Raw genomic sequence first — 23,628 nt, 5'->3', positions numbered from 1 at the left:
TCCCCGTGGACATCCCCAGGGGCTCCCCACTCCACCAGCCCCTCCCTACCCAGCCTGCCATGGGCTGAAGAGTGGCCCGGCACATTCAAGTCCACCTGGAAGCTTTGGGCAGGGTCTCTGTAGTTGTCATGAAAGTAAAAATCAGCCTGAACAGTGGGGGTGCAGTGGTCAGAATGTCAACCTAGGATGCTGAGGTCCCAGGTTCGAAATCCTGAGGTTACTGGCTTGAGCGCAGGTTCATCCAGCTTGAGCGCAGGCTCATCAGCTTGAGTGTCACTGGCTTAAGTCCAAAGGTATCTGGCTTGAAGCTCAAGGTCGCTGGCTTGAGCTCAAGATTGCTGGCTTGAGCAAGGGGTCACTGGTTTGGCTGGAGCCCCCTAGTCAAGGCACACACATGTAAGCAATCAGTGAACAACTAAGGTGCCACAACTACCAGTTGATGTTTCTTATCTCTCCCCTTCCTATCTGTCTTACTCTCTCAAAAAAAAAAAAAAAAAAAAAAAAAAGTAAGATGAGGTCAGGCTGTGTTTGTGGTAGGCCCCAAATCCCATAACTGGTGTCCTTATAAGAAGAGAACACAAACACAGAGAAAGGGCCTTGTGAAAACACAGGCAGGAATGGATGATGCAGCTGCAAGCCTCGGAATGCCAAGGGCTGCCAGCATCACCAGAAACTGAGAGAGAGGCCTGAGAAGGATTCTCCCTCAGAGCCTCCAGAAGGAAACAGCCCTGCCAGCACCCTCATCTTGGACTTCTGGCCTCCAGACTGTGAGAGAATCCATTTCTGTCATTGGAGTGGCATCACAGAGTCCTCCCCCCACACACTGCTGGCTGTGTCATGTAAGGCAGCTCACCAACCTCAATCACGTGAGCAGACAGAGAGACAGAGCACACAGATCAGACAGACCTTCCAAATGAGAAGGCTCTCACTCTAGAGCAGTTTTGTACCACACGGGGTTTATACTAAAGAGGAAACAAGCCATAGCTTTGACAAAATCCTGTCACTTGGGGGCACAGGAGCAATAATCTTTGTGACAACAGTGAACATGTCTTCCCCAAAGAACCAGGCTGTGCAAGTGCAGCTCTGATACCTTAGAAAAATCCAATGTCATCCATGTCATGGGGTCTCTCAGAGACCCGTGGAGGAACTCTCATCACAAAGACCACAGGCAGGAAAGATTTAATTCAATGGGCCCCCTTCACAAAGCGATGCCTGGACCCTGATTTGCCAGACACACACTCTGACTGGCGGTTCCAGTAGGAACATCGGGTTTGGGCCAATCACACACGACTTCCATAAAGTCTCTCTTTGAACGTGCACATACATATGTATGCACACACTTGCATATACCCCAAACTCTGGAGCAGGCTGTGAGGTGGACAGCCCAGCCCTGGAACCAGAGTCCTCCATCTCCTGCACTGTGACTGGGCAGGCTCCCTACCCTATCTGTGATCGGTTTCCTGTGCCCTGAACCAGGGACAACACCTAACCCCAGAGGAGGAGGAGAAATGACTATGTGGAAAGCCCTGAGGGCAGAGCTGGGATGTTGCTTGTCATATCCACGTGCAGATTTGCTGCAGTGGATCTAAGAGGTACAACACCCTGCAGCAGGTGTCTGGCTTAGGGGTGAGCTCTCCAATCGTCTACAAGCCAGGATATTTACCAAGCAGAACAGAGACCCATCCAGGTGGGGTCAAGACCAACCCCTTTGTTATTGCCACTCACAGCCAACTCTCCAGGCACAATTCCTCACTAATATCTGGTTCCTGCACACAGCCCAGGGCCCTCAGTCCCCATGGCAAGGCTTGCCACATACCATGGACACTGGAGCAGGCCTGCTTCAGCATGGGCTTGTCCATCTTCTTGGCATAGAAGGCCGCATACCACACACGCAGCTCAGTGCCTGGGGGGATGTCCCTGGAGGTGGTGAAGTACACATCGTTGCCGTGCTGGTAGGCTGTCAGGTTCTGGTGCTCAGGCTCCACCGCCGGCCGCACCAGCATCATCCAGTTGCAGTCGTCTTCGTTGGAGGTGTCAAAGCACACCGGGTGCCCATCCTTCTGGAACACCTGTAGGGAGCACATCCGTCGAAGGGACACAGAGGATCTGGTTACCCAGCAGTCTCCATGTCTATATGTGGGGGGGGGGGGTAGGGAGGAGGTGACTGAGCAACCAGTCTAGACCGTGCTGCATTGGAGGCCAAATCAAGCTTCGTACAAGTCCTGTTTAGGGATTTACAGTAGTTAGAAGGGTCTTAGACCAGTAAGGTTGGTCACAGGCAGAATGGAAGAAGTAGACACAGTGAAAGGTCCAAGTGTCATAGGGAGGCCCGAATTCTATGCCTAGCCCACGTGAGAACTGGGACACTTGAGCTCTACACCTGGTCCAGGTGTCATTGGGACACTTGAGTTCTATGCATGATCCAGTTGGGAACTGGGATACCTGATTTCAACCTGTGGTCCAAGTGGGTACCTGGATAGTTCTACTTGTGGTCCAGGTGGGTACCTGGATTGTTCTACCTGTGGCCCAGGTGGCATAACCCCAGAGGAGGAATAGAGCGTGAGCTCTATTCCTAGGCCAGGAGTATACTGTGTATGACCTGCTTTATACTGGTAGGCCAAGAGTGATCAGGAGACCTGAGTTCTACATATGGCCTTACTGGGAATCAGAATGCCTGATTTTTACTCTTGGCCCAGGTGAGAATTAGGACCCCTGAGCTCTCTGCCTATTCAGGTGTCATTGGGACACCTGAGTTCTACCCATGGCCCAGTTAGGATTGGGATGCCTGAGTTCTACGCATGGTCCAGGTGTCACTCGGACAGCTGAATTCTATGGATGGCTCAGTTGGGAATTAGGGCTTAGGGGCGAGCTCTCTGATTGTCTACAAGCCAGGATATTTACCAAGCTTGGTAAAGACCCAGGTTGTACTTAGGGTCCAGAAGGGCATCAGGACACCTGAGTTCTTCTCCTGGCTCTATCACTGGGTGTTCAGGGACTTTAGCAAAGTGCCTCGGTCTCTATCAGGTCTGCCCTCATCCATAACACAGCACTGCTCCTTATGATTAAGTGCACGCAGGGAAGGGAGCAGGGGGAGAAACTTAAATATTTTGAAGTTCAAAGTAACCACACAAGTACAGGGGGTTCTTGTCCCCTATTTTCTGATGCAATTGTTATTTCCTCACCATAGGAAGAAATCTCTCCCGTCTCTTGAGATTTTCCCATAGGGATAACGTACTGCTAATGAGCTAGAGGCCCCCTCTGAGGATAGAGTGCTCGCAAACTAGGAGAGAGGGCAGAGAGGGCCACCTAATGACTCAAAGCTGGTGTGGGGCATGCTCCCGGCAGGCCTTTGCCCTCCCTCTAATGGGCATAAAGCTGCCCTAGGTATACAGGTGCTCAAGGCTGAGCCTGTGCTGAAAACGGCTCATGTTGAATGCAGACCTTCAGAATCAAGTCACTGAAAGAAACCAAGACAACCACAAAGGACTTTTTCAAAGGGGCATCAGCCTATGAAGGCTGTATCACGTGGCCTGGGTCCCATGAAGGACTGCAGTCAACAGCCTTTCATCTTCCCTTTCTCTCTTTTCTTGTAAACAAATCAAGTGCCTTTCCTCCCCCTACCCCTTTTGCTGAAATCCACCTTGTAAGTTCAATTTTCCAAGGGCTGTCCAACACCTGAGGCTATTATTTCATCTTTGTCCTGAAACATGGATCTCCCTCCGTTAAGGGTCTCTAAGCAAAGTTCATCTCTGTGGTTAACTGCTGCCCAACCACCACCCTGTTCCTCATTTGTTTATTTCATAAGCTGGCTCTGGGCTGGTGCTAAACTGGGCACAGGGACAGAACCATGAACATCTGCATCCCCTGGCCTCATGGGGTTCCCACAGGCCTTACTTTTAGTATTCTAAGCCCTTCCTGCAACTTGCATTTTGTTTTTCTCAATTTAACATAAAAAGCAACCTATCCCAGCCTGATGGGCTTTTTAGAGCTGCCAAACTTTGTACCGATGTTTCAATGCTACCTAAACAAAGTACCTTCCTTTTAAGAGAGCTTGGCATAGTACACTCGCCCTGCATACGTGTGACAGCAGGCATACCCATGCACTGCTGCACAGAGGACAGAACTGTCCACCTCCTGGAGCCTGCACCCCCCACCTAGGTTGTAACAGAAGTGAAGGCAGCAGCTGGGTCTCCTCTTGCATACATTTCAAATACACTCTCTTTAGTGTTTGCAAAATTGGAAATTACTAAATGCTAACCTAATTTTGATGCTTTTGTGATATAAAAAACAAACTAAAAGAAAAAAAAAAAGAAACATTTTGTTGGAAATGAAGCAGAACTCCACTACTTAGAGCTGTTTCCAGGACATCTGTAACCACGGGTTCCCAGCAGCCATGCTCCACATGCACACAGAAGACAGTCAGAGCGCCAGGTCCCTCAGCACCACTGGCGCAGCCTTTACCTTCAGCGGAAATGCAGATTCCTTTTCCCATTTGGCGACTCTCCTCGACTCGAAGGGACCAAACTGCGTTCGCTTGACGAGCTGAGTTATAGCAAACACACCTTCGGCTCCATCTTCCAGCCGTCGGATCTCCAAGTTGGAAGGAAGGGACGACCTAGAAATGGAACAAAACAAATCCCTGAGCACCACTGGCTGGGGGCAGCCACTCACACCAGGACACAGGTGTTTAAGATAAATGAAAAGCTCACTCTCACCGACCACCCAGGACACACAATGGAGGGCCCTTTACTAAAAGATAGTTTACAATGACCACCTGCCTGAGACAGTGGGTCAGGTGGGACAACAAAGACAGAGCTGGTGGCTCTCACTCGCAGAGGCACAGTCCAGGGAGGAAGGACTAAAGCTCCAGACCAAGTGCCACATGGAAGGTCAGAGAAGAGCTTCCATCTGGGCTGAACTCATCAGTTTCATGGAGGATGTAGACTTTTTTTTTTTTATGATTTTAATTTGTGTTTACATAGATTCAAGTATCCCATCGAATATATCTCCCAGGATGTGAACTTTTTAAGTAAACTGGGAAAATGTCAAGAATGGGGTGCTGGAGTAGAGGCACATGGGCTGGGACTCCAGCAAGAGTCAAAGCATCAGCGAGCTGGAGGGACTCAATTGTGGAGGGTCCCACAGCAGGACTGAGGGCTCCCAGTGGAGTTGTATGGGCAACAGGCAGCCACTGAAAGTTTTGGGGACGGCTGATTCAAACTCTAGGCAAAAATATCAACCTCTCTGTTTTGAGAAGGTAAGTCACAGTGAGAAAAAGTAAATAAATAAAGAGGCTGGGAAACCAGTTGGGAGGCTTCTATAAATAGCACTGATGAGATCATTATAGTGTCTCCATGTGCTGGGCACTTGATCATGTAAAATGACCACAATGGTTTTGCTGGGAGTACTGCTATTCTGTCCTCTTTACAGATAAGGCAACGGAGCTACAGGGAGAATGTCTTATCCAAGTTCAGAGCTACCATGTGGCCAACCTGGGCTGTGAACCAGCACTCAGCCCTTGCTCTGCCCCACCAGGTGATACAGTTTCCACAGGGATACATGGAATAGCAGAGCCACCAAGCCTCTTGACTAGATCTGTGGGTGCTTATCCAAAAGCTGCCATGGCTTTGCCTTTTACCTGTCCTCACTGCTGCCCCCAACCAACCTTAGCCCACTCGACCTTGCCCATAGTGGGGATCTGTGATCAGGATGGCAGGCCTAGATTTGGGCCATGGGGAAGCCATGCAAGCAGACCTACAACTTGGCCATCACTCTTCAACTCATAAACCAACCCAGCCAATCAGTTCTTCCATGGTGCCCATGTGGTCTTAGCTTGGCTCCTCAGAACCATGAAGTAGATACAAGACATTCCTTCAGAAGCCCCTGAAACATGTCTTAGCTCTTCCTGGCAACAGGCTGCCCAGTTCACAGGGAATGGAAATCACAGGTGCCCTCTGGAAGCTGAGGACAGTCCTTCTCAGGAGAGGTTTGTCCTCCGGCTGCTTCCTCCCTCTTTGCAGACGTAGAGGCTGCCAGGCTCTTACTGCACTGGACATGCAGACAATCCTGTTACACAGGCAGACCTCATAAACCAACTCAAGGTGGTCACTCACCTTGCCCTGCTTAACACAAAGGAGTCTTTGACCATGACCACTGGGCCGAGCTCAGGACATTCGGAGTCATGGTACTGGCTGCAGTCTTCACACCCTGCAGACAGATATCCAGCGTCAGAGGAAGACATGAGAAGGACACCGCTCGGCTCCATGCCCAGGAAGCAGAGACTCCCTGCCCAATGGAGGTAAACAACAGTACTCCTCACAAATATAAAACAGTGAGAACACAGAATATGCCCCCCCCCCAGGAAAAGACCCAGCTCTACAGCACATTACAAAGTTTGCAGAGTCACTTTGGTGACAAAGAACGAGATCTTCCTAAGGAATGATAATAAATGAAAATTCACCAATTTCACCTGTTTATCATAAATCTTAGTATATGTGCTGCTGAAGTGAGCACGCTTATAAGTCTAACTCATTGTAAATCTTCTACTTAATTTTTTGCGCGCACACATGCGAGAGAAAAAGAAAGAGAGAGGGAAAAAGAGAGAGAAAGAGAGTGGGAAGGGAGAGAAATGAGAAGCATCAACTCATAGCTTCAGTTTAGTTATTCGTTGCTTGCTTCTCATACGTGCCTTGACTGGGAGGCTCCAGCCAAGCCATTGATCTCGGGATCATGTCGATGATCCCATGGCTCAAGCTCTGGGACCTCAGCATGCCAGGTCGATACTCCATCCACCATGCCACCACGGGTCAGGCTTTAAATCACTTTCTATACCCTTGGATTACTTTCTGAATTAGCTGTCGCCCCCTGGGAAGTGCCGTTTGTCAGGAATTCTGAGAAAAGGGAGCTTTTCAAAACCATACCCCTGCAACACATTTCTCATGTAATAAGTCATGTTCCTTAAAGCAAGTACGATCATTTCAACTGAAAAAAAGAACAGCTCTTCTGTATCATAAAGACAAAATGTGGACGTGGCTTTGCCCGGACAGCCAGCGCCACACCCGCCGAGCTGAGGACAGGCTGGTCACTCACAGATGAACATGATCTCCTCGCTGCCGTCTTCTGCCATCGCCAGCACCTGTCAGGACATGAGAGTGCATCATTAACAAGAGGCTTTTTGCCAAAGCAATTTTGAAAGACAATTCCTACTAAAGACCTCCCTGTGCCTGTGCTTAAGGCAACATGCAGTGGGGTCCCCCCTTCATCGCGGGATGGGACGGGGGGCCTTGAAATGTGTTCTCACCTATAAGAATGCTGGTTTTTTTAATAAAAGCAACTGACTTGAATCGTCTCTAGATTAGAAAGTCTTCATGAATTTAGACTTTTATCTTTTTATATTAGCCACATTTCCATTTGTAAAATAAATATATCACCATTTAAAAAAAAGTTTTCATATTGCCACTTTTTCCCCCCTCCCTCACTGGATTGTGAAGTCCCCATGTCTACTACAACCACTATTTTTCTTTCTTTTTTTTTTTTTTCCTTTTTGTATTTTTCTGAAGCTGGAAACGGGGGAGGCAGACAGACTCCCATGTGCGCCCAACCGGGATCCACCCAGCATGCCCACCAGGGGGCGATGCTCTGCCCATCTAGGGTGTTGCTCTGTTACAACCAGAGCCATTCTAGCACCTGAGGCAGAGGCCATGGAGCCATCCTCAGCGCCCGGGCCAACTTTTTGCTCCAATGGAGCCTTGGCTGCGGGAGGGGAAGAGAGAGACAGAGAGGAAGGAGGGGGGAGGAGTGGAGAAGCAGATGGGCACTTCTCCTGTGTGCCCTGGTCGGGAATCGAACCTAGGACTCCTGCACACCAGGCTGACGCTCTACCACTGAGCCAACCGGCCAGGGCGTGCAACCACTATTTTTCTTCAGCTCCTGATGGATGCCTGAAAACGAGTAAGCAGTCAGTTCTCCTAGGACTAAAGTAACCATGACATCATGGAGGAGTGTGCCCCTGCTCTATAAAACCTCTGTCCCAACTGGTCACTTCTATTTCCTAATCATCCTTTGAGGTACAGCTCAAGATTGACCTCCACAGTGGGCAGCTGAGCTTAGGCTCCCCACATATTTGCAAGGTGATGTGAACATGTTAATTCGCAGGGGTCCCCAAACTTTTTACACAGGGGGCCAGTTCACTGTCCCTCAGACTGTTGGAGGGCTGCCACATACAGTGTTCCTCTCACTGACCACCAATGAAAGAGGTGCCCCTTCTGGAAGTGCGGCAGGGGCCCGGATATATGGCCTGAGGGGGCTGCATGTGGCCCGCGGGCCGTAGTTTGGGGATGCCTGTTCTAGAGCCTCAGATTCCTGACCTATAAAAAGGAAATAAAAATGCTCACCTCATGCAGTTCTGGGGGGACCGCAAAGTGCAATACACCCAACATGATTCCCCCTTTCTCCCACGTCCTTCATCCTTGGATAAGCCAACCCAGAGCATCCTTCCTGCATCCCACTTCTCGTCTGAGCCTGTGATGTGTACATCTTTTCAGGAAAGCTTGCAGGCTGGCAATTCCTGAAGGTTACTCCACAAGCCACCCTTCTCTCCAGAGGTTTGAAGAATGAAACACAGACAATGCAATTCCAAATAAAAACTCAGATTTGCTGAACACGTTTTTATCAGCAGAGAACAGGGCAGAAAACTTCACTGTGGCAGAGTGAATTAACAAGGAAACAAGGCAGAGAGACGGGATTGCCAATTTGCCCTTAAAGTGTCAAGGACAAATAACCAATGTGTATTTTTTCCTGCAGTCTCTACTACTGTGTTTCCCTCAAAATAAGACAGTGTCTTATATTAATTTTTGCTCCTAAACACGCACTAGGTCTTATTTTCAGAGGATGGCTTATTTTTCCATGAACAAGAATTCACATTTATTGTTGAACAAAAAATCAACATTTATTAATATACTGTAGTCATGTCATCACAAACATCAGCATAATCAGCCAAACTCTGAATTCCATCAAGAATTTCTTGTGACTCTATTTTCATGTACAACAATCTACCATTTCCCCGAAAATAAGACTGTCTTATATTAATTTCTACTCCTAAAGACGTGCTAGATCTTATTTTCAGGGGAGGCCTTATATTTCTAAGCTTGAAAAAAATTGCACTAGGTCTTATTTTCGGGGAAATAGGGTACCTCCCTTGGCCACGCCCCACCTTCTCCCACCTGGAAGGCAGCTCTTCCTGCTCTATCCTGGCTGGCACACCCATTTTCCACACTGCATAGGGGTTCTTCTAGAACAGGAACCCAATCATATTACTTGCCAACCTAAAACTTAATGGCTTCCTGCTATTTCTGAGACCAAACCCAAACTCATCAGCCTCCTGTGCCCATTTCCACCTTGCTGACCCTATCCAGCCACAATGGCCTTGTTTTATTTAGCTCCCAGCTCCTTCCTGCCTCCAGGCCTCCGCATGTTGCTCCCTGAGCCTAGAACCTCTCCCCATCTCTGCCGCTGCTAATGCTTACTTATCCTTCTTGTCTTAGTTTAACTGTCACTTCTCTGGGAAGTGTTTTCTGACCCACCTGTCCAATTAGGGTCCTTGTCATACTTCCTGAAAACACACTGCAACTTCCCTCCACCACAGTTTTCACTGCTGTGATCATCAATGTGTGTTTTATTTAGTATCTCTCCCCTCACTGGACCGGATGGGATATGAGGAAGAAGCCATCAGCACATGCTCAGCATCTGTGCAGCCAGGCTCAGGGTGGAGCGATGTGGTAACAGACTCTTCTACACTCCAGTTCTTCTGTACTTTGTACATAATATTCCATACACAGCAGAGCTCTCGTATCTTTTGACTGTATTCCTGCTGTACCTCCTGATAATCAAGAGTTGGTTGAAAAGTTTCAAATATTTCATTTGTGCAATTTATGCCAAGTTAAAAAGATTGGTTAGATTAACAATGAGACCTGGAAAGAGAAATTTTACGTATTTCAAGTAAAGGGTGATCTTAAGTGCTTCTATCACTTCCTCAATATTAACAGCGCATGTCCTGGGAACCACCCATGGCCCAGGATTTGGAAGGCAGCCCGTGTGGTCCTGCCCCCCAGCAGGTCCTTCTTGGTGGCCACCCAGGAGTGGTTGCATGGCCCTGGCCTTGCTTTCACAAGGCTCCGACCATCCCTCCCTTGGACTCTAAGATTGTTTCAAGGCTTTCCAGCTACACATATGTGACAGTTTAAACAAAAAACTTGTGCGAGTGAAAAATCTTGCAAACCGATAAAAGGGCAGCTTTTCAGGAAAGTGGCTGGTGTCTTCGAGGACATCGTATTAGCTCTAGTAAGACAAATCTCTTTCTAGTCCAGGTGTTCCCAGGACCCCACTACCACCACCAGGTTGTACTAAAGGGTTTCTTTACCTGGGGTCGGGGGGCAAGACAAGCACAAGCCCTCTCCTCCCACAGAACGTGGCACGATGAAGGGCGGTCGGGGCCGGAGAAGGACACTGAGGAGGCTGATGGGAGGCTCCAGATTTGGCCAAACATGTCCTCACCTTCCACTTCTGTGGGGAAGCTCCCCAGGGAAACCCTACACATTCAACAAAGGCAGAAAGATCTAGAACATGTGCAGACTTCCCTGTGGCTACCAGGCAGGTGGCCCTTCCAGATTTAACACAGTGGCACACCTGTATGCAGTGGGAGCAGCTGCATGAGAGCGCCAAGGCTGCAGCATCCCTCCAGCAAAGGCCCTTTGCAGGGGCCATGGGAACCACAGTGCTGGAGTAGGCAGTAGGGGGGCTGGTTCCTCTAGGCTGCGAATGTGCACTGTCCTGGACTGAGAGGTGAAGATGCCCCGCCACCACACTCAGTGCGAAAAGCCCAGAAAGCTCATCAGATTATTTCGAGTTTTGCTCAGATTTTCTGTAAAAACACAGTGTTGTTCCAGAACACCAGTTTCACAGAGTTCTAAAGCCTGCTGCTATTCAAGCACTGATCTGAGAGAATCAGCGGGGCAGCCCTGAGCCTAGCACAGATCCTTATCACACTCACGCTCCGGCAGACAGGGCTATGCAAGGGTCCTGGGACAGCAAAGGAAGTGCAGGCTCAACCAACCGCAGGAGAAGGTGCACAGAATGTATTTAAAGATTATTTAATGTGAATGTAATCACTCTATGTCCTCACATACATGGAGTCATGTGGTACTTGTCTTTCTGTGACTGGCTTACTTCAGTCAGCACAATGTCCTCATAGCTCATCCATGCTGTAGCTTGTGTCAGAATGTCCTTCCTTTTTTAAAAAAAAACAAAACAAAGAAACAATTGTTTTTAATTTATTGATTTGTGAGAAAGAGAGTGAGGAAGGGAGACAGAGAAATATTTATTTGTTGTTCCACTTATCTATGCAGTCACTGGTTAATTCTTGTATGTGCCCTGATCGGGGATCAAACCTACAATCTTGTTGTAACAGGATAATGCTCTAACCAACTGAGCTATGAGCCAAGGCAATGTCCTTCTTTTTTTAAGCCTGAATAACATTTCATTGTCTGGATGGACCAAATTTGTTTTTCTGTTCATCTGTTATTAGACACTTGGGGTTGCTTCCATATTCTTACTATTGTGAACAATTTCTGCTATGAACATGAGTGTACGAAAAACCCTTGAAAACCCAGCTCTCAGCGTTCTGGGGAATATACTTAGAAATGGGGCTGCTGGTCACATGGTAGTTCTGTGCTGTTTTCCACGTTGGCTGCACCATTTTACTTTCCCAACAACAGGAGTGACGTCACGGAAATGGCGCCGTGAGCAGCGCGTCCGACAGATCTCCCCAAAATCTCAACAAATTTATCAACTAGAAACAGAAAAATTTATCCTCGGAGCATTCCAGAGTTCCACACAAACTGAAAGCGAAAGGACTGTTATCACTTGAATCTGAGAGACGAGGGTGTGGAGGAAGCTAACTACCGCAGGGACGTTCATTCAAGCCATGGAGGGAGTGCGCCTGTGGTGAGTCGGCCCACACTCAGGGAGCGGCAGCCTAAGCGCTGCGAGCAGCCGCCGGCGCGCGCCTGGTGCCAAGGTCCGGTCGCAGAGCGAGCACCGCTAGCGTCCCCAGCGGCCCACGCACTGAGAGTGAGAGTCCCCAGCCACCGGTGCCGGAGCACCCCATTCGCGCGCATGCCCTAGGCGTCCCACGTGCCCAGAGCGCCCTACTGGCCCGCACACCCAGGGTGCCCCATTATCCTGTGCCCGGTGCGCCCCAGCCGCCAGCAGCGGGGCGAGCGGGAGAGGCGCCAAGGCAGTCTTTCCTACTTGGGAGATTCTCTGCGTGGGCGGGGCACCTCACACCCAGCCATTCAAGCTAACAATCAAGCGTTGGGGGAGGGGCGCGCGGGCAGCCTGAAATACCTTCGGGAGCACAGCTGCGGACCCAATCACTGAAATTAGCTTAACCCACGAAATCTGCGCACCCACGGGGCTCTAATTGATAAGATCTCTCTCAGTTCAGCGATCCAAGACAAGAGGCGTGATATTTTTTAGTGCCTCTCGCTAAAGGGGCGGGGGCAACTTCTGATTGACAGAGCCTCCATATTCAGGGATAAATGCTATCAAGAGGGACTTGGCAGATAATAAGATCTATACTACACTAGTCGCAAGCAGAGACTAGTGCCTCTTCTTCCCAGCCAAAACAGGCTACAAAGTGTGGAAAGCCTGGGTTGAGTGGTCCAACTGAATGATAGGCGCTGAACAGTCACCTTGACAACAATTGACTCCCACCCCCACCTGATTACACTGGAGGCCCTGACTGCCAGAGCCTTTCCCAAAGCCTTGCGCTGAGTGGGGATAGAGTGGGGATTTCCCAGCTCTTTGAGCCTCTTACTGCCCAGGCAGAAGCAGTAGCAGCCTTATAGCTGGATCACCAGGCTGCTAATTCAGGAAGGGGGGACTAGGAGAGAGATTCCAGGAAAGCAAACTCTCTCATTGTTGGACCCTGCAAATGCCAACAAGCCTTGACTACCAGCAAGACTAAAGCCAACTATGTGACATTGCCATAGAATCCCATCGACTGCAAATCCCTACCTAACCGTGACACTGGGGCAGAGCCTGGGGTACAGAGTCACCGACCAGGAAGAGGGAGAGAAAAGAAAAAGGAAGAAGTTAACCTCTCAAAATCAAGAAAAATCCACAGACTTTACAACTTGTTCCACTAATTTTTTTTTGTTGTTGTTTCTTCTATCTTATTGCCTTTATTATTATTATTTCTATTTCCTCCACCTCAGTCCGTTTATTCTCTGCCCATCTTATGCTTCCCTTTTCTTGAACTACACTACCCATGAGTGTTACATTTTATTTCTTCATCCTCACTCTCCTTTAAGGTTACACTCCAAAACACTTAACTCTCACTCTCTCCTCTTTTGTTTTTTTTTGTTTTGCTTTATTTTGTTTTTTTCTCTTCCTTTTTTTTCTTCCTTCGTTTTTCTCTTTTTCTTATTTTTTCCTTTCTATTCGTTTCTTCTTTTCTCGTTTTACTTTTCCTCCCATTTAATCCTCAATCACGAACAAATTATTTAATTTGGGACTCAAGTTTTTTTTTTGTTTTTTTTTCTTTTTCGCTTTTGTTTTTGTTTTTTTTGTTTGTTTATTTTTGTGGCATGTTGGGTACTTTTTACGTTGCTTTTTAACTCACTAGCATTCCTCCCAACCCAAGGTCTCCATTGTATTTAGTCTTCGCTCCACTTAATACAACAGAGTTTTACTTATTTTTATTTTTTTTCTTCTTTATTATTCTTTTTTTTTTCTCCTTTTTTCTGGTTCCCTCTTATCCCTCTCATTATATCTCTTAGTCGACCATCACTTACAAGCAAATCATCTTATGCTTGTCTAAGATTTTCTTCTTTTTTTTTTTTTTTTTTTGCATTTAGTAGGTCCCTACTCCCTTTTTTTGCCCCTTGAACTCTTCACCCCAAATCAGGCCCTCCGTTATAGGCAGTTTTTGTTCCATTTAGCATAATATAATTCACAGGTCATCACGATATTTCCCTGAGGAGGGGAGAGGAGGGAAAGAGAAGAAAGAAAAAAGGGGGAAATAATAAATTATTACTGTTTTTTTTGGTGGGGTGTTTTACCTTTTTTTTTTTTTTTTTTTACTTTTTACTCTTTATTAATTCTAATTAGTGCTATCAACAAGACCACCCTCAGATGCCAATAAGAAAGAGGAAATCGAATATTATGGATACAAAAGATAGAGAGGTAACACAAATAGATGTGGAAAAATCTATGGAGAAAAGACTTAACATATTGGAAGCCTTGGAGCTAAATGACAGAGAATTTAAAATAGAAATCTTAAAAATACTCAGAGATATACAAGAAAACACAGAAAGGCAATTTAGGGAGATCAGAAAACAACTCAACGAACACAAAGAATATATTACCAAGGAAATTGAAACTATAAAAACAAATCAAACAGAAATGAAAAACTCAATTCACGAGCTGAAAAACGAAGTAACAAGCTTAGCTAACAGAACAGCCCAGATAGAAGATAGGATTAGTGAAATAGAAGACAAGCAACTTGAGGCACAACAGAGAGAAGAAGAAAGAGACTCAAAAATAATAAAAAACAAGAAAGCCCTACAGGAATTGTCTGACTCCATCAGAAAGAATAACATAAGAATAATAGGTATATCAGAGGGAGAAGAGAAAGAAAATGGAATGGAGAATATACTCAAACAAATAATAGACGAGAACTTCCCAAGCCTGTGGAAAGAACTAAAGCCTCAAATTCAAGAAGAAAACAGAACACCGAGTTTTCTTAACCCCAACAAACCCACTCCAAGGCACATCATAATGAAGATGACACAAACCAATGACAAAGAAAAAATTCTCAAGGCAGCCAGGGAAAAGAAGAGTACAACATATAAAGGAAGGCCTATTAGATTATCATCAGATTTCTCAGCAGAAACTCTACAAGCTAGAAGAGAGTGGACCCCAATATTTAAAGCCCTGAAAGAGAGGAACTTTCAGCCAAGAATACTATACCCATCAAAGCTATCCTTCAAGTATGAAGGAGATATAAAAAACATTCACAAATACAGAAAAGATGAGAGAATTTATCAGCAGAAAGCCCCCACTCCAGGAAATACTAAAGGGGGTTTTCCAACCAGATTCAAAGAACAAAAGAAAACAAAACCACAAGTAACAGCTCCACCAAGAACACAATAAAACCAAACTTAAACTGTGACAACAAAAGAAAAAAAAGGGGGGAGAGGATGGAGATTAACAGTAGCAAAGGACGATGAAGTGCAGAAATACTCATAAGATAGGGTACTACAATGAATATGGTAGGTACCCTTTTCATTACTTAATGGTAACCACCCTTGAAAAAACCACCACAAAAATACTTGACTTAAAAAAGGTAGCAACAGAGGAAAGAAGTATGGAACACAAACCAACAACAGGACACAGGAGTCCCAACTTCAGATCTCCTCCAACACTTGTTATTTTCTGATTTTTCAAAAGAATAGTAGCAACTCTAATGGACGTGAATTGGTAAAAAAAAAAATTTTAATATGCTCTACAAAAGCTGGGCTTTAGAAAAAGTAATCAGCTTTGAAACACTGGAAAACAAAACATTCATCGTTTTAAAACACAGATAGCTAAAAATAACCCAAAGAAAAAGGCGTCTTCAGGGAGGCTGTTGACATCAGTGTGCAATGAAGATTATCTCATTCGTTAACCTGGCAGGATCAAGGAGGGGCAAGAAGGGCTGACGTTTTGGGAGTCTACAATGGGCTGGGATGACTTACCAGAGCCTTTCCAGTGTCCAAAGCAGCACTCTCCAAGAGAAATATAAGGTGAGCCACATGTGTAATATTATTTTGGCTGTTGAAATACAGGGGGTCCTTGGGTTATGAAGTCTCAACATATGACATTTCGAGTTTGACACTCCCATAAAAACTTACTACAGGTAGAATCATCTCCAGCGTCTCCTGCATGTTCCGTAGGCAATCCTGACTCACCTGACCCAGGATCTCCAGCACCTTCTGCAGGTTCTCCTGCCTCTCCAGCTTCCTCCTCCCAATAGGTCACTCTCTCCTACCTTGCAATACCCCTTCCAGTGTGCAAGCCAACCACAGGAATAAAGGTAAGGAATTTTTTTTACTCATTTTGTGTCATATTTTCTATTAGTACAGTACAGTATATTTATGTCCTTTGCCTTTTTCTGTGACTTAATTGTATTTTTATGTTCTACATTATGATTTTACAACTGTATTAGGATAGGTGAGTGACTCAGGCTAGGGTGTATTTCGACTTACACCAAAATTCGGGTTACATCACTGTCATAGGAATGGAACTGTGTTGTTACCTGAAGACCCCCTGTATACAGTCACAGGAAGTTTTAAAAATAGCACAGAGAGGTTCTATGTACCTTTCACTACATTTTTCCCAAGGCTTATATTTTATGTAACTATGTGTAATAGCAAAACTCTTACATAACTATAGCATGTTATCAAAACCAGAAAAACTGCCCTTGGCACAGCGAGTGTACATGTAATTCTATATCATTTTACCACAGGTGTAGATTCATGCAGTCAGCACTGCAATCTAGATTCAGGACTGTTCCATTGTTGAGAAGACCTAGATCATGTGTCTTCTTTACAGTCACCCCCATTTCCCCCCACCATCCCTAACTCCATATCTATAATTTTTCATGTCAAGAATGTCATATGGGATCATATAGTGTGTGACCTTTGGAGACTAGCTGTTTTTCGTTTGTTTGTTTTTTTAGAACTCAGCATAATGCCCTCGAGATCCCTCCAGTTGTTGCAGTAACAAGAGTTCATTACTCTTTGCCGCTGTATAACATTCCGCGACACAGGTGAACCACTCATCACTCAAGGACACTTGGGCTTCCCCTGTTTCTGTCTACTACAAATAAAGCTTCTATAAACAATTGTGCATAGGTTTTTCTGTGGATATAAGTGGTCATTCCTCTGGGATAAATGCCCACGAGTGCAATCTCTGGGTCATGTGCTAAGTGGAAACTGGGGAAAACGGAAGGCTGTAGGAAAGAGGAAGACCACATATGAGATCAATGACTGCATAAAAGAAGCCACAGGCATGAGTCTACAAGAGCTGCTGAGGACAGGACTCTCACTCATGTGCTATTTTCATCTGTAAATACCCTTCAGTAAAAAGTCTCTTCATGTCTTTTCCCATGTCTGGCTTTATTGACTGCTATATATTGAAAATTCCTTATATAGCTAGATCTTCTGTCAAATATGAGGTTCGTAGATATTTTGCCCTCGCTTATAGCTTGTCTTTACATCCTGGTCACAGGGTCTTTGCAGAACAAAGGCTTTTAATTTTGATGAAATCCAACTTACTAGTTTTTCCTTTTATGGATCATGCTCTTGGTTCCATGTCCAAGACTTCTGCACTAAGCTCTCAGTCCCCAAACTTTCTTCTATATTTCTTGGAATAGTTTTACATTTTACACTTAAGTCTATCATCCAATTTGAGTTCATTTTTGTATAAGATGTGAGGTTGCAGTCCAAGTTCATTTTTATGCTTATAGATGTCCAACGACGTCAGTGCCACTGAATCACTTTTGCACATTTGTCCGAAACCACTGACCACATTTGTGTGGCTCTGTTTCTGGGTTCTTGCTTCTGTTCTATTGATTTCCTTGTTGTCTTTCTGCCAACACCACACTTGGCAGAGATCAATCAACAGACTTTATTGCCATGACTTTGCTTACAGTAAGTCTTATAATTGGGTAGACTAGTTCCCCTACTTTGTTCTGTTTCAAAATTCTTCAGCCATTCTACATTCCTTGTCTTTCCATAGACATTTTCCCCACACTCTAGGAAAGCCAGCCTGCATTTTATTCTTCGAACCTGTCCTAAGTCCATCAGCCACATCTCAGGGGCCCAGCAGCCAGCCCTGGTTTACAGACTCAGAACATTTTTTTTTTTTAAGCAAGAGGTACATTTCCCACTGGACATATGCCCTCATGACAATACTAAAAACATTAAGAAAAAAAATCACCAAAGGGAAAAAAGTAAACAAACAAAAAAAAGTGACTTTTCACTAACATGCTACAGAATTATTCTGAAAGATGCTCTGTGGGGGCTGGGGTAGGGGTAGAAGCAAAGTAGAGAAGTACTTTGTGACCAATAAATTTGTGACATACTGTGATTCCCACTCTGGAGTTTGACACACAATGGCACATTCAAGGCCCCAAGAAGTCCTGCAACAAAAAGCTGTGGGGATGTGTTCAGCCCAGCAGTCCCTGAACTTGCTTGGGCTGTGAACACCCTTGCACATTATGATTCACATGCTAGCACTGCAGTCCAAAGGTCGTCAGTCCAAGGGAAGGGGCTGGTCCTATGTGACAGGATGTGCACCAGGGACCAACCAGGGAATAAGCTTGGCTGCTATTTACTGGATGTGATACTTTGAATTAATTCCTTCTCCTCCATGAGGCTCAGTTTCTCATCAGTACAAGGAGAGGGTTAGAATTTCTACTCTGAGCCCCTTTCCAGCCCGCAAAGGTACAATTTTTAATTCCAGTTCATCATTACAACTTCATATAACGGTGGTTCTCAAAGATTTCTGTCCCATAATCCTGTACCCCCATCACTACTGTGCTGTGTATGTATTTTTCAAAAGCCAGCTTTCATGTTATAAGGAAATGGCACACACAGCAATCACTCCTCACTGCTAATCTACCAACAGAGTTCAAACGCATGAATTTGGCATTGGCAGAGCTGTAAACTGGCTGTGACTTCCCTTTCTACTCTTACTTCACATTACACATGACATGTTGCTCCAGCCATAGTAAGTGACTTCACTGCCCCAGGAGCTCTGGTCTGGATTCCTCTTGTTCTCCATGCCACCTCCTCCCGCTACCACCTTCTGTCTTGTCTGGCTCCTTTTCTCCCTCTCTGCCTCTCTGTCTCTCTGTCTCTGGCTGCAGTTGCCCTTGTTAAAGCCCCACGCTATCACTGTTTATGCCCACATCCTTTCTCCTCTGCCCAGTGAGCCCAGCATGAGGGCAGAATCCAAGTCTGACACAGCTGAGCCTGACCCCAGGCTTGGTGACTGTATCTATTAGAACACCTTCAGCCTAACTTCCCAGAGCCACATCTGCACATCAGGATCTGCAGGCTGATAGTGGGGTCATGAGACCAGATGTGGGAAGCCCAGAGTCCCTCCGTGTGTATCGTAACAGGACAGAAACATAACAGTGGCCTCTGCCGCTACCACGCACAACCCGTGAGCAGCTGCCTGACTTGGGGAAGCTTCCAGCTCCCCAACAGCGGCTGTTTCCAGAAGTGGGAATCGAAGGCAGGAGTGACATGCACAAACCTACAGGACCTACAATGCTCAAAACCAGCCCCCTGACCAAACTCAGCCATCTTTCAGGGCAAGGCCCTTCAATATGACAGAGCAGTGGGGTCCTTCACTTCCACTGCTGCCTTTCATTCCAATCTAAGATCATTTTCATTCTACTAACATGAGTGGCTGTAAAGCATATGCGTAGCCTTAGAAGCCAAAAAGCACCCAGTCCCCCTCCCCTCTTGCCAAGCCCGTTCCCAGGTCAGCCACTCTCAAGTCCTTAGGGTTTTCTGCTACATCTACTTCCACATCTCGAAATAACAGGCTTCTAAAGAGATCTCCTAACTTCTCAACTTTGGTTAAACCAGTGTATAGGATATAACGGCTCAAAATATTATTTAGGGCTCAATAAATTGCTCCATAGTAAACTCTAAAGTTCATTACTGATGCATTTCTTATCTAACACAGCCTTCCTAGGGACAATTGATTTATTTTTTACATTTGCTTAGTTCTTGTTGTTTGTATGCAAGTTTTATTTGCTGCTGCTGCGGTGTATGTACACTTTATGTTGTCTTATGCATGTTAGATTTTGTTGTTACGTGTAGATTTGTGTTGCTGTTTGCAAATTTTGCTTTATGTGTATGTTAGATTTCATTGTGTTTTTTGTAGGTCTTGTGTTATGCATAAATTTTGTTGTCTGCTGCTGTTCAGTTTTGTTATAATTTTGTATTATTTTGTGTAAGTTTTCTTGTATTACGTGTGGATTTTGTGTTGTGTGTGGGTTTTATTGTTTTGGGGGGTTTTTTAGTGAGAGAGAGAGAGAGAGAGACAGATAGACAGACATGGCCAGACAGACAGGAAAGGAGAGAGATGAGAAGCATCAACTCAGTGTGGCTCCTTAGTTATTCATTGATTGTTTCTTACATGTGCCTTCACTGGGGAGCTCCAGCTGAGCCAGTGACCCCTTGCTCAAGGCAGTGACCTTGGGCTCAAGCCAATGACCTTGGGTTTCAAACCTAGGTCCTCTGCATGCCAGTCAATGTTCTATCCACTGTGCCATCACCTGGTCAGGCTATTGTACTGTTTTGTGTAGGTCTTGTGTTATTTGTTGTGCAGATTCTGTTGTGCTATTGTTTAGTATAGGTCTTATTGTTTATGGACTTTATTATATGCTGTTTCTGCTACTTATGTGGAGGTTTTGTTATATGTTGTTTTGTATTAATCTTGTGCTGTTTGCAGATTTTGTTGCTGTTATGTGTAGGTTTTGTGTGATGTTTGTGTACAACTTTGTTGTGCTGTTTCTGCTGCTTGTATGGAGGATTCGTTGGACGTGTGTGGAGTTGGAAAGTGGTGCTGGTGTTGGCAGAGTGTAGGTAGGGTACCCATGCCTACATCTCTGTATATCCTACAACCTCTTTGGTTTGTTTTTCATAGGGTCCAGCCAATGGTGGCCCAGGGGTTTCTGGAGCCCACCCTTCTTGCCCCGGCTGCCCATCAGGCCCGACAGAGACTGTGTGCTGGGCCTTCCCTTCACCATTACCAGGACGGTGTGTTCTCCTGGTATAAATGGAGCTCCTGTTTCTTGAGGCCTCTTGCTTCCATTGTCTTGGTTTAGTCTTTAATCTAGGAAAGCACACTTTCCTATAGTTTCCTTAGAATGTTGCCTAGGAGGTAAACCCGTTGAGGACTTGCCACATCTACAGATGTCTTTACTGTCATCCCACATGGCAGCTCGTCTGCCTGGGCTCGTGGTTATTTTCACACAGAACACTGAGAGCAGGGCTCCATCATCCCTCAGCTTCCAGTGTTGCACCTGAGAAGTCTGATGTCTTTCTAGCAAGCAATCTTTTGTATATGACTCCCAAACCCTGCATCTTCTAGAACTTTTATTTTAGCTGCAGGGACCTCAAGGCTCATGACATGCTCTGATGCTGAACACTGGTTGGCTCCTTCACCCTGGCACTTAGCCTGAAATTTTTCTTCTATTATTTCTTTTATAATTTCTTGCTTTCTCTTTCTGAAAGCTTTTAGTTTTATCAAAGATGGCATCCTTATTTCTGATGTTCACATCTGGTTCTTTAGAAGGGATTTCTGAGCAGAATGGAAAGAGAGGTCTATACTCCATATCATCTTAAAAATGGAAAATGCAGTAGCATTACCTTTATCGATGGATTCCTGAGCTTTAACTGGCAGTCATCTTTTCACTTAACAAAAAAAAGGGGGGACATATGCACATTGATTCTTATTAGTGGGTCTGTGTGACAGACAAGAAAATTTAAAATTAAGCACCCTGGGAGCTCTGAAAAGAGCCTCGTGCACACTCAGCAAAGGCTGGAAGCACTGCAGAGACAATGAGAATGCCTAAGAACCAAGTGCAGAGGAGGCAGAATGCTGGGGCAAAGGCACCCACAAGGGACACAGAGCTCCAGATAGCAGAGTCAGTGAGCAGAAGTGAAGTGGCCTGGTCAGAACAAGGATTTCTGTAAACTTGTTGACTAATAAGGTGCTAAAATTACAATTATGTTTGGTCACGTTAAGACAAACTTACTATAGCTAATTAGCGTATGCATTTTTTTTTAATTTTTTTAATTTTTTACAGAGACAGTGAGTCAGAGAGAGAGATAGATAGGGACAGACAGGAACAGAGAGAGATGAGAAGCATCAATCATTAGTTTTTCATTGCACGTTGCAACACCTTAGTTGTTCATTGATTGCTTTCTCATATGTGCCTTGATCGCGAGCCTTCAGCAGACCAAGTAACCCCTTGCTCGAGTCAGCGACCTTGGGTTCAAGCTGGTGGGCTTTTGCTCAAATCAGATGAGCTCGTGCTCAAGCTGGTGACCTCGGGGTCTCGAACCTGGGTCCTCGGCATCCCAGTCCGACGCTCTATCCACTGTGCCACCGCCTGGTCAGGCGTATGCATTTTTTTTTAACTTACAACAGGCTACAGGCCTTGAAAGTTATAACACACTTGGAATACTTCTCAAAGACAGACTTTTTTTGTCCAGCGGGTACAGTCCCTTCTCCCCAGAGAGCAAGTGGGATGTGACAGACCCCTCTCAATAAGCATGACTTAAGAACATTCTACTTCTAATGAGTCTGCTTTCAGCTACATCAGGGGCAGGAGGTTTGTGACGACACCTGCAATACCTCAACGCTTGCAGCTCTTGGAGACACGGACTGTGCTGGACATCAACAAGTCAATGGAGCCAATAGCATAGGGCACCTCTCTGGTAAGGAAAGGGGTCATCTCGGAGAACCCAGCTGCAATGTTATGTAAGTTGGCAGAAATATAACACCATGGGCTCTGGAACACTCGAGGGGATGATCCAGAGTTGGGCTTCCTCAGATCTTATTAGGATGAGAGACCTCAGAGGGTGCCCATGATGACCCTGCACTGCCTGCCCAGCCAGGACAAGGGCTCCTCTCCACCAAATCACCCAGGACCGCTTCCCAGCCTCTGCAAGCCCTTCTTCATTTCCACCTCCAGAAACTCTCTCCCTTGGCCAAACACTTGCCTACATTTTAAGACCCCATTTAAATGACCCTCTTCTCTGAAGCCCTCTTGGCCACACTGTCATATACAGTATAGGCATGCCACACCCACTCTGGGGAGGTCATGCCACAGCACCTTTGTCATCCCACACCCCTTGTCGTGGGTTATTCACACCAGCCTCCCACCCCACCTACACGCCCCTCCCCACCTCCACCCTATGCCCCACTGCCTTTTCCTTTTACTATGAAACTTGGGAAGAATGCCAGTGGCTTCCTCACCTCCTACTCTCTCTTCAATGAGAAATTTTACCCCACTTCACCCTGTCACCTGCCCCTGCCACAGCTCCCCCCACTAGGCAGCATTGCACAATGGGCCCTCACCCTTCCCTGGGGACAACCTTTCCTCTGTGGTCTGCCAGTCTCTGTCTTCCTTCTGTCCCACTGGAAGCTCCTTCTTAAGCCCCTCTTCATTCCCACCTCCCCTCCAAAGCCACCCAGGAGATAACTAACCCAGGCTGGACCCTCAGTCCTCTCTCCCCTGCACCCAGCACTTAACTCCTGTCACCTCCCAGGCCTGTGGCCCCAGCTTAGCCATGGGCCTCCCAAGGCCCCAGACCCACCTGATGCCTGCTTTCGGGCACCACCGAATATTTTGCTAACATTCCTACATAAGTGTTTTACAAAATACTATTCCCTGCATTAGACTGACAACTCTAACTGGCATCCCTGGTTTAAACAGCTGCAAGGAACGTAACTGCCAGTATATTACAAGTATTGACTTCTTAAAATAAAAGTTAT

The 23,628-nt window shown here is 46.0% G+C and overlaps 1 protein-coding gene across 3 annotated transcripts in view; it reads right to left on the bottom strand.

Moving 5' to 3' along the window:
* PRDM15 (PR/SET domain 15) overlaps positions 1-23,628 on the bottom strand; it is a 69,903-nt gene that overhangs the window by 43,592 nt on the left and 2,683 nt on the right. For all 3 annotated transcript variants that reach the window (XM_066370130.1, XM_066370132.1, XM_066370131.1), the window contains exons 2-5: positions 7,090-7,135; positions 6,114-6,207; positions 4,462-4,615; positions 1,817-2,069 (exon numbers count right to left, since the gene is read on the bottom strand). In XM_066370130.1, the coding sequence (XP_066226227.1) occupies positions 1,817-2,069; positions 4,462-4,615; positions 6,114-6,207; positions 7,090-7,126 (538 nt within the window). In that variant the 5' untranslated portion in view covers positions 7,127-7,135. The remainder of the gene's footprint in view (positions 1-1,816; positions 2,070-4,461; positions 4,616-6,113; positions 6,208-7,089; positions 7,136-23,628) is intronic.

This window comes from Saccopteryx leptura, chromosome 2 (assembly GCF_036850995.1).
Source record: "Saccopteryx leptura isolate mSacLep1 chromosome 2, mSacLep1_pri_phased_curated, whole genome shotgun sequence".
NCBI classification, from domain to species: domain Eukaryota; kingdom Metazoa; phylum Chordata; class Mammalia; order Chiroptera; family Emballonuridae; genus Saccopteryx; species Saccopteryx leptura.
This window is presented reverse-complemented; position numbering and strand designations above follow the sequence as displayed.